Below are 13,574 nucleotides of genomic sequence, written 5' to 3' on the forward strand. Positions count from 1 at the left end.
AAATTGAAGTAATTAATGATCTTATCAAAAGGTACATGATTAATTAACAAATCAGTCGATAGTCGCTTTTAAAAAGAACATGGCACTCCCCATATCATCTATAATAGAAACAGGGATTTTTTTTCTGGGAAAAGAGGTGGTGGAACTCAGTGGGTTGCCCTTGGAGAAAATGGTCACATGGCTGGTGGCCCCGCCCCCTGATCTCCAGACAGAGGGGAGTTTAGATTGCCCTCTGTACATGGTGCGGAGGGCAATCTAAACTCCGCTCTGTCTGGAGATCAGGGGGCGGGGCCACCAGCCATGTGACCATTTTCTCCAAGGGCAACCCACTGAGAGATATTTCACACTCACACTTAGCAGCGTATCTGTCCCTGGTTTGCATCCCATGTTTTCAGAGTTTTCACATTAGCAAGGCATCCATGGGACGCAGAGCCGCTGTCAGTCCGGGTTATCCCCGATTTTTCTCACTGCGGACATACCGCGAATTTTCCCATAATCCGCTGCCAACTCAATGCTGATCCGATAAATCCCAGTGTGAACACTTTTGTCCCTTTTTTGCTTCTCTCTCCCCCCGCTAAGTCTTGTCGTCGGAAGCTGATTGGTCTGCATCTCCAGCTCCCCAAATGCTTCGTCCGCCATTTTTTCCCCGCTACCTAAACATTTCAGCGGTACATCTCCATTGGTGCCATCTCTATTCTTCTCTCCCCGTCTTTTGCATCCTGATAAGTTCGTGTTACGCGCCTCACATTTCCAACCCCCCCCCTTAAAAAAATGTTTGCCTAGCGGTGAGCGATTGTGGTCATGATGAACCAAACGTTTCAGTGACAACCCCTCTCCACTCAAAACTCTCTGCATTTTGACAATTCAATCAGGAACCACCATCGACATTTTCCAGTAATGAAAAATAAAATTGGCCATAACGTTTCTGCGTTCTGTGGATGCAAAGGTGCATTGAGACATCTCCAATTGTGTGTTCTACATATTTTGACTCCTTTTTTCGGGATGGGAATGGGGTTGGGGCAGTGGGTGGTGCCCTCAAACGAGGTTCAAACTCACCCCTTCTGGGATCACGTGATTTTTGTGGACCAATGGGGTGCCATTATTTGCTGGGCGGGAAATTCAACTCCTGCGATCTGTGCCACCTCCGTGCACTGCTCAACGGTTGCTCAAGGAAATGGCTGCACTAAAACCAACCAGTGGGAGAGGGGTCTCCTGGAGGGAGAAGGAGACATTGGACCTCATTGAATTTTGGGGTGAGGAGAAGGTGCAAGAGGCACTATTGCTCTGTCACAGGAACATTGATGTTTTCGAGCGCATCTCAGAGCAGATGGTGGCGAGAGGCCATGCAAGAACCGCACTCGAATGCCGGACAAAAACAAAAGCTTTGAGACAGGAGTACAAGAGGGTCGCGGCACACAATGGAAGATCGGGAAATGCCCCTGCAACATGCCCTTTCTATGCACAGCTTGCAAGAATTTTCAGAGGGGATGCAAGCATACGGCCACAAAGGGTGGCAAGAAGTCTTAACCTGCAGTCGGTGAGCAATGCCGACCCCATGGGGGAAGATCGGTCGAACCATGGCGTTCCCGCTCCATGGGAGGGATCAGAGGAACTATTCACACATCCAATGGTCACTCTACATCTTCAGGCGGTCCCCGCTTCCACTCCCAATTATTCAGGTGAGCATGCAGTTTTGACCGACATGACTGGTCCTTGGTTGGGGTGGGTTCGCTGTGCCCTCCAGTGTGCCCCGCCTGGGCAGAACTTTCCCGGAGTCTCAGGGGCATTTTTTCCTTCTGCTTAGGATTTCGGGGATATGCTCAACGGATTGATTGTGTTTGGGTTATCACTGCAGGAGAGGGATGAGGCGCAAGTGGGGGGGCATTTCCCTGATTTAACTTTTGTGCGTGGAAGGATGTGTTGTTTATTCTGCCTATGGGGACGTATAACCAATATTGTGGAAATCCGCTTCTCAAGGCAAGCTAGCGGTGGGAAACGTTTTTTACTGGGGCTGGCGCAGGTTTCAGCAGAGAAGGGCTCTGTGAAAGGAGAGGGGGACTTCACCTTGATCAGCAATGTGCAAGGTATCCCAAAGGTGGTTGGGTTATCTTCCACCAAGCATTAATCCACACCTGACAATGGTCTGTAACGTCACCTCCCTTTCCCCCCCCCCTGGAGAACCATGGTACATTAACTGTTTACCAGCCTATCACTTGTTTTCAATTACTGCAGGTTCTTCCACAGAACAAGAAACATCAATCGGAGAAGCCCCCCCAATGGACATGACCGATCCAGAGGATGAAAATGCCGCAGACGGTAAGATGCAGATAGAGTGGGGTGCTTGTGGTCAACAATCAATGCTGCCCTCCCAATGAGCCCTGGTATGCTCCGCTCCATGAGAAACATGGCTATAGTCTCAAAATAATTATCTGTTTGTGGGGGTTGGGCTACCATGGAAAATATTGGTGTAAACATCGTTCTGCTGATGTCAAGAAGACTTCTGTGAGCATGAATGAAGAAGATCAACTCATTCATTTTACAACCAAATCTTTTATTTCCAAGATCCAGATTTAACTCAGATAGAGGAGTTCCCGGAGGTGACAGGACAGGGTGCAGAGGATCCGCAAGGTAGGAAAGAGCTGAAATTGTGACCTCCGCAAACTCCTTTGTAACTACTACTTGCATAACCACTGTCCTTTCCAACAGGAGATCTGAACAATCCACCAGCAGTGGAACAACCGCAGGTCCCCACGGCACAACTGTCTCCTGCTACACGCTTAGAAAAGGCGCGCACCAGAACCAGGCGCGTCTCTGTCCTCACCAACGTTGCAGAGAGAATGCTATCTCAGGCACAGAGGGAGGAACAAAACAACAGAAAGGAACGTGGAGAAATTCTGGAGGCAACCAGCCATTGGCGTGCAGCCATGGAATCAGAGACAAGATGGCACGAGGACATTATCAGGGAGGCAAGAGAGGATCGTAGGGCTTTTATTGAGGCACAGTCACAAAATATGGAGGGGCTTAATAGGGCTGTCGGTGCCCTCAGCTCCTTGACTGAACTCTTTGTCAGGGAGCAAAGAGCAGGCCCGGTTGCAGAAACTTCCCAAAATGCCAACAGCAAAACACGCGATAACGATCATGAGAAGGCACCACTAAGAAAAAGGGCTCGGATCATTAAAAAGAGAGAAAGATATGATCCATCCCTCTGAGCCCCACATGTTTTTCCGGTGCAGCATTTGGGTTGGAATCTGCATATCACACGTATCATTGCTGTTGAAATTATGTTTGTCACAGCTGTAATTGTGTTTTTCGATGTTGGCGAGGGGTTGACAATGGCCATTGAAAAAAATTGGTTTTTGTTTCCCACCGCAATCCAGGTGCGGTTTGCCAGATCTATTTTTTGACCACGGTTGTTTGAAATGTTGACCCATGGGAGAAACTACACAGTTTTAAATTTGTTTTTTATTCTTTTCAAAACTTGAAAGATTACATGTGAGGCATCATATGGACACTTAACTAACATGCATGTTAAATAAATCTTTTCTACATCTCCTTAAACCTTGACAGCACATTATCAATGTCGGACCTCAATTTCTTGTTCTCCTCATTCAAATTCCTCACATTGTTTTCTAGCTTCTTCACCAAGGCCTGCAGGCTGTCCATCCTTCTGTTGGTTTTCTTTGCTGTGGAAACAAAAGGTGTAAGCGCAGAGTGGCCACTTCTGTGTTCACAAACGTTGTAAGTCATTGATGGTTACTTACCGCAGCTGAGGCATGTTCCCACTGCCTTGTGAACAGTCTCCAGTATCTCAAGGGGCTGTTCCCTTGCCAAAGATGAAGAAGGCACATTTACAGTGTGTAGTGGACACCGCGCTTGAATGCATTCCTCACAGGGGTCACCTGAAAAGGGGGTTTGGAGAACTTGATTTAATTTTGTTCATTGTCATTACAGAGCACGTGTTTAACATGTGGCAGAATGACGGTGTAGTTAGTTCCATTTGTGTACCTGAATGCTCAGTCAGCTGTTCTGGTGGAATCACTGCTTGCTGAGGTGTGACTTCTTCATTGAACTCGGAGCAGTTTCCCTCTTCTTGCTTCACTGCCTCAGAACTGGGTTGCAAGGCCATTTCATCCATTGGCACGGTCACCTCTGAGCCTGTTTCCTCCGTGGGCTCCTCCTCCCCCTCATGTCTGTATGATGTTGCTGGAGAAACACATGAAGAGAATTAAAACATCAGTAAGAGCAGTATTGATGAAATGTTATGAACAAGGAATTCTGACTAATTCAAAAAATGGGGCAAGGGAATGTTGAAATGCTGATCACCCTAGGCAACCGATGCTGTATCATGTGTAGGGATTTAGGGAATGCCGTTTAGATTAGAAGGCCGGTTTGGGATCTTGGGCAGGGAGGGGGGGGAATACCCATGGAGGAATGATAAGGGCTGAGGTGTGTGGAATGCTGTTTTTACTTACCGCACAGTAGCCGAGTCATCTTTAAGAGAACACATTAAAAATATGTGCCGACATAAACCATAAACCTTTCCCAAAGAACAGAAACAAAACAACTTTTAAACATGGTGGGATAGTCTTCAAGGACAGGGCACAGTCCCAGTGCCGTTCAGTGCCACGTGTTCCTGTGTTCCATGTGCTGATCCCAACACAGCATGCCTGTTCTGGGGTTTTTCCTTGAAAACTTCCATCCAACATTCCTCTCATTCAGGAAATTGGTGCCTTGTACCAACATACATTTCCATCTTAGTGAGGGGATTGGGATGGGTGAGGGGGGGGGGAAGACACGGTGTTTGATGATGGTGCAAGGGGGGCCCATCTCACTTAAAGCATGGTGAAAACATTTTTAGAGGTGTGCCTTCACAAAATAAACATCCCACAGTACTTCATTTACCTTCATGGTGGACTCCAAAACAAGGTGCCCCATTCTTCAAACAATATCCATGTTTCTATATGGAGAAAAAGGAATTCATCTTCCCAGGTAGTTCAGGGTGGCCTTTTGTAATCAAAATGCTGCCAACTTTCATGGTGCCTGCTCCCACCTGTCCTAACTTCCTCTAACATGGTTCAGGCAGATGCCGGTTGGGTGGTCCTTTTAATGGACTGAAAAATATGTTGTTCTTGGCACCCTCTTTCTCCATCATCTCCCACGTTGAAAATAAGAGAGGCTGGTCGTTCTGGGGTTAGGAATATTGCATGAAAGATGCCCAGTGACATCAGGGGAACGTTTCCTACCTGTCCTCCAACCCCCCAAGCAAGCACCAAGGCAAACCAACCTGGAGGGGGGGGGCATTTGGTTCCACCTCGAAGGGCGGTTCTCGTGCCACACAACTTCGTGCCTTTAACTGTGCGGTAGACCAGACACCGTCTACATTGGTGGTGGGGGAGAACACCAAAGGGCATCTGGAGAGCTGGGTGTGATTCCCCACTCCTCCGCTTGAAGACAGCTGGGTCACCTTGGCCGAGTCACAGTTCTTTGGAGCTCTCTCAGCAACACCCACCTCACAGGGTGACTTTTTTGGGGGAATAATAACAGTTAGTAAACCGCTCTGAGTGGGCATTAGGTTGTCCTGAAGGGCGGTATATAAATCGAATGCTATTATTATTATTATAGGGGAAAATAGGGCACAAGTCACCTCACCTTACAGAGCAACCCAAAACACAATTGCTATAAGAAAGGATTTTTTATGTCACTTGTTTGAATATAAAAACCGGTGGGTGCAGACCTAAGGCCGTGACAGCATTCCCTCAACCAGAGAGATAACACTACGTAATTCACACACAATAATCCCCCGATCAAAATTGCTGGCAGAATTTGTGCATGCTATTTGTGTTATTTGGTGTTGTAGGCTGCTTTCGTGTCCTGTTGTGCCCACCAAATGGGAACCTGAAAGACCTTAAAGAAATAATTTTTTTTATTTCCCGTGATAGAGTTTGGTTTAATTCTGCACAGTATGGTTAGTTGTGTTATGTACTGCCTGTGTTATGTCTCACACTGTCCTTCTCAATTTTAGTTTGAAGGAGAGAATGGTTTTTTTATAATAGAGTACTTTGGTGTGTGGTTGTCATTTTTCCTTTGTTCTGTAGGTGGTTCCCATCGCAGGGAACACTGTGGAAGTGTGACGTTGGGGGAGGGTGTTTGTGGATCTGATGCTGTTTCACACGGATAAGCTAGCATTCAACAGTGTGCTGACCATCTTGGCACCCCTGGGCTGTGCAATGATGAACCCTTTTTTTCACTTTCTCTCTTTGTGGAAACCCCTCCTGCTCACTTGATGCCCACCAAACAGAACATTTCTTACCATGATGTTATAAAAATTTATTTCAAAACAGGAATGGAACAATGAGAATTCACTCATTAGATCATCATTGAATCTCTAAACAAAGCTTTCTAACAAACCATGTTTCATAGGAATCCAGCACTTGCAACTGAATGCATGACACACCCAATCAAGGCAAAACCAACAAGAAACATTTTTTGAAACCGTGAGTCCAACCTCTGAACATGCAACAAGTTCAACCACAGATTTTTTCACAATCAGACTGAAGAGTTTTTTATATTGTTAGATTTCTCTGTTTCGAAACATGTGGCGTGCAAGGGCATCGCGCACCAACTTCCCCTCCTCCCGGTGCCTTCTGTCTCCCACAGGGAGTTCAAGAGATTCCTCATCCACCTCCACAGGCCTCACGGGAGAATCATCCTCTGGAATGCCATGACCTTTCAATTCACAAATGTTATGTAGCACCACACACGCGGTAGCTATGCAGGTCACATTCTCCTCCGCAACCATAAGCTGTGACCTCAAACACCTCCAGCGCCCCTTCAAACGTCCGAAACATCTTTCCACTATGGTCCTAGCTCTGGTGAGGCAGCGGTCAAAGTATGCTTCTGCGGGAGTGTGGGGCCTATTGAAGGGCTTCATCAGCCACCTTCTCATGGGGTAGGCTGCATCAGATATGATGAGTGGTGGCACGGTTACACCCTCTATTGTAAGACTGGGGTTGCCTGGCACAAACACCCCCGCATCCATTGCCGTACAAATTGCAGAATTCACAAAAACAAAGGCGTCATGGTTCCGCCCACTCCAGCCAACCTCTGCATCAATGAATCTTCCAGTATGGTCCACCGTGCCCTGGATGAGAATGGAATTGAATTTCTTGCGGTTGATGTACTCCCGTCCACGGCCTTTAAATTTGCAAATGGCAACATGGGTGCCATCAACTGCACCAATGCAATGAGGAAAGCCAAGTTTCTGAAATCCAGACATAATCTGCAATGAAAGAGAAAAAAACAAGATTGCTGTTAGAGAGAATCCCCTCTTTCTCCCACCGCCTATATTCATAATCTCCTCACTACAGCGCTGAGGCAGTCTCACATCTCCAGAATCCAGAGGAGTTAGCCATAGTCTGTACTAGTGAAATAAAAAAGAGTACAGTAGAACCCTCAGCACTTGCAAATTTTACTGTAGCTCAAGCTTTTGAGAATCACAGTTCGCTTGTTCAAACGCACAAGAAAAAAGGGAACCGCGACTCTCGAAAGCTCATGGCACGATAAAATTGGTTTAAAGGTGCAGCTCATTGCCTACATGTCAGCAACATAGTTTTTTGTGCTTCAAATTGTAATCTTTGACCAGTACAGTTTGAATGGAGACTGTTACTCTGGGAGATGAGTGCGTACTCACCCTCGCCACATCAGGTCCAAGGCACACGACTCTACTGAGTAGCTCCAATTCTATCGCCAAGCAGACCTCCAAGACGATTCCTGCCACTGTTGAAATACCCACTCCGAATTGGTTCATGCATTGACGGTAAGTCGAACAGTTGGCAAGATACCAAAGTGCTATGGCGACTCTCATCTCCACAGAGATTGGATTGCGAAGTCTGGTGCGCTGACGGGAAAGACGGTGCCCTATGGAATGAACCAATTCATTGAAAGTCTCCCTGGTCATACGAAAATTTTCAATCCACAGCTGGTCATCCCATATGGCAGTGACGAAATTGTCCCACCAGTCCCTGCTACGGGGATAAATCCAGTAGCGACGGGGGACTCTGATTCCGGCTACAGCGAGAAAACGTGCTCTGTTCATTGCTGTTCTCCTTGTTCTCCATAAAGGCGGAGGTATGCACCTCAGTGCAAGTGATTTCCTAAGCATTCTCCTTCTTCTAACCACTCGCATCCAGTAACTGTTGCAGGCATCGATCGATCGCTGAATATAGATAAAGATGATGTGAAGCAAGGCCAGTGCCAATGCTCGGACCGCAGACATAATTCAGCAGAATAAAATCGGGCTCAAAAAATCCTCCGCAATTCCAAAGTATGCCGTGAGACAAATGTGTTCACAAGAGTGGAGAACGCACAGTTCCAAGGAAAACTCCCGCCCAAGTTGGCCAGCCTATCATCGTGGCCACATTTTTGGCGGGAGAAAAATCATGACTTCCTAGAGGGGAGGAAGGACATTTGCTAGGGATAGTTGTGCTTGTGTCTTTTAGGGCAAAGAGCATAGAGTAGACTTGCAGGAGCAGATTGACCAGTTCTTCCACTCAAATGTCGCGATGACTACACATGTGATGGAGCAAAATTAAGAGGGGCGGATTACAGTGGATTGATGTGTTGACCCCCTCCCCAGTCCAGTTTTCCTGACTCTGAAACACCTAAAAAAAAAAAAATAGCGGTATGTATGTTTTGTGAAGTAGCGCTTTGTTTTATTAAAAAAAAAGTACTCGGTCCCGTTTTTTTCAAGCACAAGGAATGCAGTCAGTCTAAAGCGTTGTGTGATTCTTTGCCCTGTCAATTCGCACACGCACCACTGTCTTGTTCGGTTCCCACAATTTCTTTCCCCTTTACTAGTCACGTGATGGAAAAGAAATCGAGTTTCACGTTCATCCATCCACGAAAGAGTAAAAAACGGTGCGGTAGGGTAGGAAATCTTGTCCTAGATTTTTTTTTAAAATGGTTTATCTGTGTTCACCACGAATTAAACAAAAATACACTTCAATGTCACAGTCACAAGTCCACACGCTTCTGAGAAATTATCATAAGCCTCCACTTGATCTGTCCACCAAAATAAATTTTTACTTGAGAACATTCCATGTTTTTGGCGGGCACTAAGACGATTGGCTAAAATCGTTGAGGGGGCGGGCGGATGAAATGGGAGACCAATCACTCTTGAGAGAACTTTTTGGAATTTGTGTGTGGCGCAGTTCACTTGGTGCAAAATGATTTCCCGGCGTCATGGAAATGTCTGGGAAGTGGAGGAGGTATCTCTTCTTCTGAGGGTTGTTCGGAGGAGTGGGCATGCATCTCGGTTAATGGCCAGCACGCAATCAAGCAACCGCGGCATCTATCGATTTCTTTCAAGAGTGCTACGCAGTCGCGGATTTCATCGAACGGCCAACCAGTGTCGAAGCAAATTCCAAAAACTGAAGTCCGATTTCATTTCATCAATGGAGGCACTGCAATGCATTCCTAGAAGCAGTCGTAGAATTAGGGTGCACAACGCGATGATGCTAATCTGGAAGGCGGCAGGGAGGCCTCGATGTCAAGAAAGACCTCATGATGGTGAGTTTTTTGAACCCCCCCCCCTTCCATGGCGGACCATGCAAGTCCCCCATGTTTAATGACACCTTTTTAGTGGCATGTTCTCAAAGAGACTTCATTCCTCATTAACAAATGGGTGGTTTTTGAAGTCAACCTTCTGTTTGTCACGCTCTAATTTTAATCTTCGAATTATTTGTCACGATTGGAAAGCCATAGAGTGTTCTTAGAGAAATACCATCTCCTCAAAAGCATCTTTCATGTTAATATGCAATTCCCCCGGTCACCACTTTTATGCTATGCATCCTGTTTGATCCCTTTAACTGAATGCCTGGATCATAAAAAGCAAAGTAAGTAAAGGGAAACATTATCAGGGCGATCATTCCGTTTTTTACCATTGTTCAAATGATTTTTCATTTCAGAGATTATCTGTGAAAGAGCAGTCAAGATTGAAGAAACTTCATCTGAGGATGATGAGAATTCAGAAACTGTTGCAGTGGAATCATCAAGTGCAGCAGAATCTGATGCGCAAGCCTATGCACCTCTTGGAGTGACAACTGAAGACCCAGCAAAGATCAATACAGCAGCAGTTCCTCAAGGTAAGTTTAACCTTTTATGTGATTGTCAGCTTACTAGAGTTTACCCATGGCAAACTAATTCAAAAACCATCGACAGGATTCTTAGGAAGTCATGAACTCCAAACAAAGCCACCATTTTTAATTTGTTTTTTGATCCGTCATCAGATCAGAAAATGGTGCAATTTTAAAAATTTGCTTTCTTGTCCAAGTACTTTGAGAAGTGAGTGGTGTATTCCATGTACCAATAACAAGATCATTAATTGGAATTCTGCTGTATTAAATCACTAGCTTCAGAGAGAGAAAGAACAGATGACAGTGGATCTCATTGCCTAGAAACTGAAGAAACCGTAATCGTTATATCTTCCGGCAGTAGTCACGAAGAAGCAACTGATGACATGACTGCTCCTGAAACCATAATGCCCGGAGATGTATCTCCACAACCGAGTACCTCAGGTAATTTTTTGTGTGGTTCACACGTGCCATCAAGAGCTGCTCTGAAAATTGTGGGATTGCATGAGATTCTGCAGGAATGAATGGCCATTATTTTGCCAATCAAAGCACTATTGCCTGGGCAAAATACCATCAAGGTAACCAGATCCACTCTCAGCTAAAACAAAACATATTTGTTCTCCATGATGACTCCTTTGAAGGTGAGTGGAGTACAACTAACACCTTGTCAACGTTTCTTGAGTGGTACGTGAAGTGAACACGATCTCTTGATATAGCTCTCATCACTAGAAAACAATTTCAGCCTTTATTTTTCAAGGGTGTTTAGCAGTGTTCCCATTATCTTGTTTCCTTTGTTTTTTCCTGTGCCTAAGGCTGTTATCTTCTGCGCGGTTTCTCCGGCAGAAAAAATTGTCTCTGTATCAGCAGTCCAAAGTCTTCATAACCCAAAGTGGTGACTTATCTTCCATCCTTCATCATCGTGAATGTAAACAATGCCCAACATGTGGTGATGAGGAGATCAGTTCATTCCTTGAACAAAACACACTGCGGCTCTAAAGATGTCAAGCATAGGCTCAAACTACAGCCTTGCCAACACTTGCACAACCTTCAGATGTGGGATTCCTCTGGAAATTTCTAACAAAACCTTTTCTCTTTCTAGCTTCTTTAGCAACACACAGTGGTGCCGCAGTGAGAAAGTATGCCATGAGCGCTGAGCACAAACTTCACATAATTGAGGAAACAACTTCTTCTGATGCTGAGGATGAGGACAGAAACGCCGTTGAGGAAGGCAGAACCGAGGATGCAGAGGGAACTCCAGTTCTCTCATTTTCCACAGGCACGTTTTAGCTATGCCACATTTGAGTGGAGTTACATTTTTCGCTGATTTATTTTGCTGGGTGACACTTCAATATCTGCCTAAAATATTGACTGACTTTAATTTTGCAGGTGATACTTCAGCGGGAGGTTTGCGTGACATGATGCCAAATAAAGACCAATCCGCTGATATTGGCGAGATCTATCGTAGTATGCAGGGAATACAATCTCTATGTCTATCAAGAAGTAAGTATGACTATTCCAAGGAAAACTTGAGGCAGAGTTTGGTGTGGTGTTTCTGATCACGCGGCTCAGATCAGGCGCGACAGTACCAATCCCACATCACGTATGGAAGTCAGTAGGGAAACATTCACCGAGTCATTGATATGTGGATTCATAGATCCAGATAAGTCATCAGTTCTAGTCTGTGGTCACATAATCAAATAGTGTCCGTTCAAAACTATTGACATAACCGATGTAATTGAAGCACATTTCATGAATCACTAGACTATTTGGCAGATGCAAGTAGGCACAAAGGATACATTTTTCATAGGTTTTGAACGCGTGGTGGGTGCAGGGTGGATTCAAACAACTCCTTCCAATATGTGGATGCAAACATCTCCCCCTGGTATGCAGATCAGTCCATCCCTGTAATGGGTCATAGGAGTGGCCACGTTAGTCTGCGGTTGCAGAATAAAAGAGACTCCTCCGGCACCTCCGAGAACAACCACTTCCAATGTTGCGGATTCCTTTGATAACCAGGGCTCTCCCCACCAGATAAAGTTTGACAAAGAGAACTGTGAACACCAAAAGCCAAAATATCGGCTTTCGTGGAACACACATCTCTCCGTCAGATGCGTCCAGTGGTGAGAGCTATGTTTCTCCACAGATTTTGCTGCATTAGTTTCAGTTGGTCTGGGAGGTGAGGCCATACTCTTTTGCAATTTGCAAACATGTAGTTATAGCTTGGCTTCCATGTACCTTATCATGGGCAAAATGATCTCAATATCATAAGAATATGGTTGCATTGGCATATCAGATGGAAATGTAAGCATCTACCCCACAGTGTCCACTCCTTTTATGCACCTAACCATTATCTTTTGACCCACTATGCAACGTACAAAGAGCGCAACTCATAACGACAACTTACGCTTAAATTAAATGGGTCAGTATCAAGGGTACAACTGGACTCTGTTTGATTTTGTTTTCTGGAGCCATCTCAGCACCACCAACCGTACCTGGTGATTGTTTTGTGGATATTTTCAAACCTTGAAAAATGCCAGGAATGGCCTTCAAGTTTTCCACAAGGATTAAAAAAAATTGTTTGTCACTGGTGTGGTTTTGATAACCGCAAAGTTCTCGCAATGTCGAAACCCATCTCTTCATGAAGAAATAAATTTTTTTGCTGTTTCTCAACAGTGGGAAGATACCATGAAAGAATATGCCGATTGGAGAGAAACAATAGAAGCCTTCACAAAGAACTGAGTTCTCTAAAGAAAAAGGTTTCTGCACTTGAGCGAGGTCATCGTAGCTCAGGATCAGAGCAATCAGGAGATGACAAGAAGAATTAGCCAGTGTTATGTCAGCTTGAAGAATGTTTAAGCAATATTTTAGTTTGTTTCAGAAAGAAAAAAAATGTATGTTTAAAAATAACGTAATGGAAGGAAAGATTACAATTGACAACTCTCACATGTCAATTATTTCCAGTGCTTTATGAATCATGTTGAAGTTGTTTGCAATGTGGATAATAATTTCTCATGAACAGCAAAAGCAAGATCTTATTTTCATTTTTTTCTAATCACTGTGTGGTTCTAATGTCATGCAAAATTGGAATTTTGAATCAGTGACAAGATTTTTGTTCCTTGGTGTTGGGAAGTCTGTGTTATTTGTTTCTGATAAATAAATCTGTTTTCAATGTTAAAAAATAAGACATTGTGTGTGTTAAACGTTGTTATGGACTGAGAATTTTTCAGAGGTGTCCCCGCAGTTCACGAGCAATCTATTTATTATGCTTGACACTTAACATCTATCATGGCTCGGTTTCAATAGTTGACAAGGCCGTATGTGTCTGTGATGGGTAAACATGAGAACACCTCAAGATGTTAGTTAATTGCAGCAGTTAGGCAACCACCCCACCGGTCCCTATCTTGGGGAAAAATTGAAAAAGATGCCACACAGAGTCATTCATAA

The 13,574-nt window shown here is 44.8% G+C and overlaps 1 protein-coding gene across 4 annotated transcripts; it reads left to right on the forward strand.

Moving 5' to 3' along the window:
• The first annotated feature begins 354 nt into the window (after positions 1–354).
• Positions 355–13,312, forward strand: LOC129341195 (uncharacterized). Of its 4 annotated transcripts, none has more exons than XR_008598107.1 (7): positions 355–1,679; positions 2,233–2,316; positions 2,563–2,628; positions 2,707–10,142; positions 10,410–10,574; positions 11,230–11,630; positions 12,804–13,312. XR_008598107.1 is itself a non-coding variant. In XM_054996242.1 (6 exons), the coding sequence occupies exons 1-6, from the start codon at positions 9,225–9,227 to the stop codon at positions 12,953–12,955; spliced, it is 1,128 nt and encodes a 375-aa protein (XP_054852217.1). In that variant the 5' UTR covers positions 355–9,224; the 3' UTR covers positions 12,956–13,312. The 4 variants fall into 4 exon arrangements, 1 of the variants encoding a protein (XP_054852217.1); XR_008598108.1 differs by having other exon boundaries at positions 2,707–9,567; positions 9,966–10,142; positions 11,230–13,312; XR_008598106.1 differs by having other exon boundaries at positions 11,230–13,312.
• Positions 13,313–13,574: the final 262 nt, after the last annotated feature.

This window comes from Eublepharis macularius, chromosome 13 (genome assembly GCF_028583425.1).
Source record: "Eublepharis macularius isolate TG4126 chromosome 13, MPM_Emac_v1.0, whole genome shotgun sequence".
In the NCBI taxonomy this organism is placed as follows: domain Eukaryota; kingdom Metazoa; phylum Chordata; class Lepidosauria; order Squamata; family Eublepharidae; genus Eublepharis; species Eublepharis macularius.

What these genes read in the sequence shown, in the direction of transcription:
- LOC129341195 (XM_054996242.1), top strand. Translation starts at nt 9,225, where the DNA reads ATGATTTCCCGGCGTCATGGAAATGTCTGGGAAGTGGAGGAGGTATCT. An exon ending in TCCACAACCGAGTACCTCAG is followed by an intron (nt 10,575 to 11,229) that starts GTAATTTTTTGT and finishes TTCTCTTTCTAG; the next exon opens with CTTCTTTAGCAACACACAGT. An exon ending in ATCTCTATGTCTATCAAGAA is followed by an intron (nt 11,631 to 12,803) that starts GTAAGTATGACT and finishes GTTTCTCAACAG; the next exon opens with TGGGAAGATACCATGAAAGA.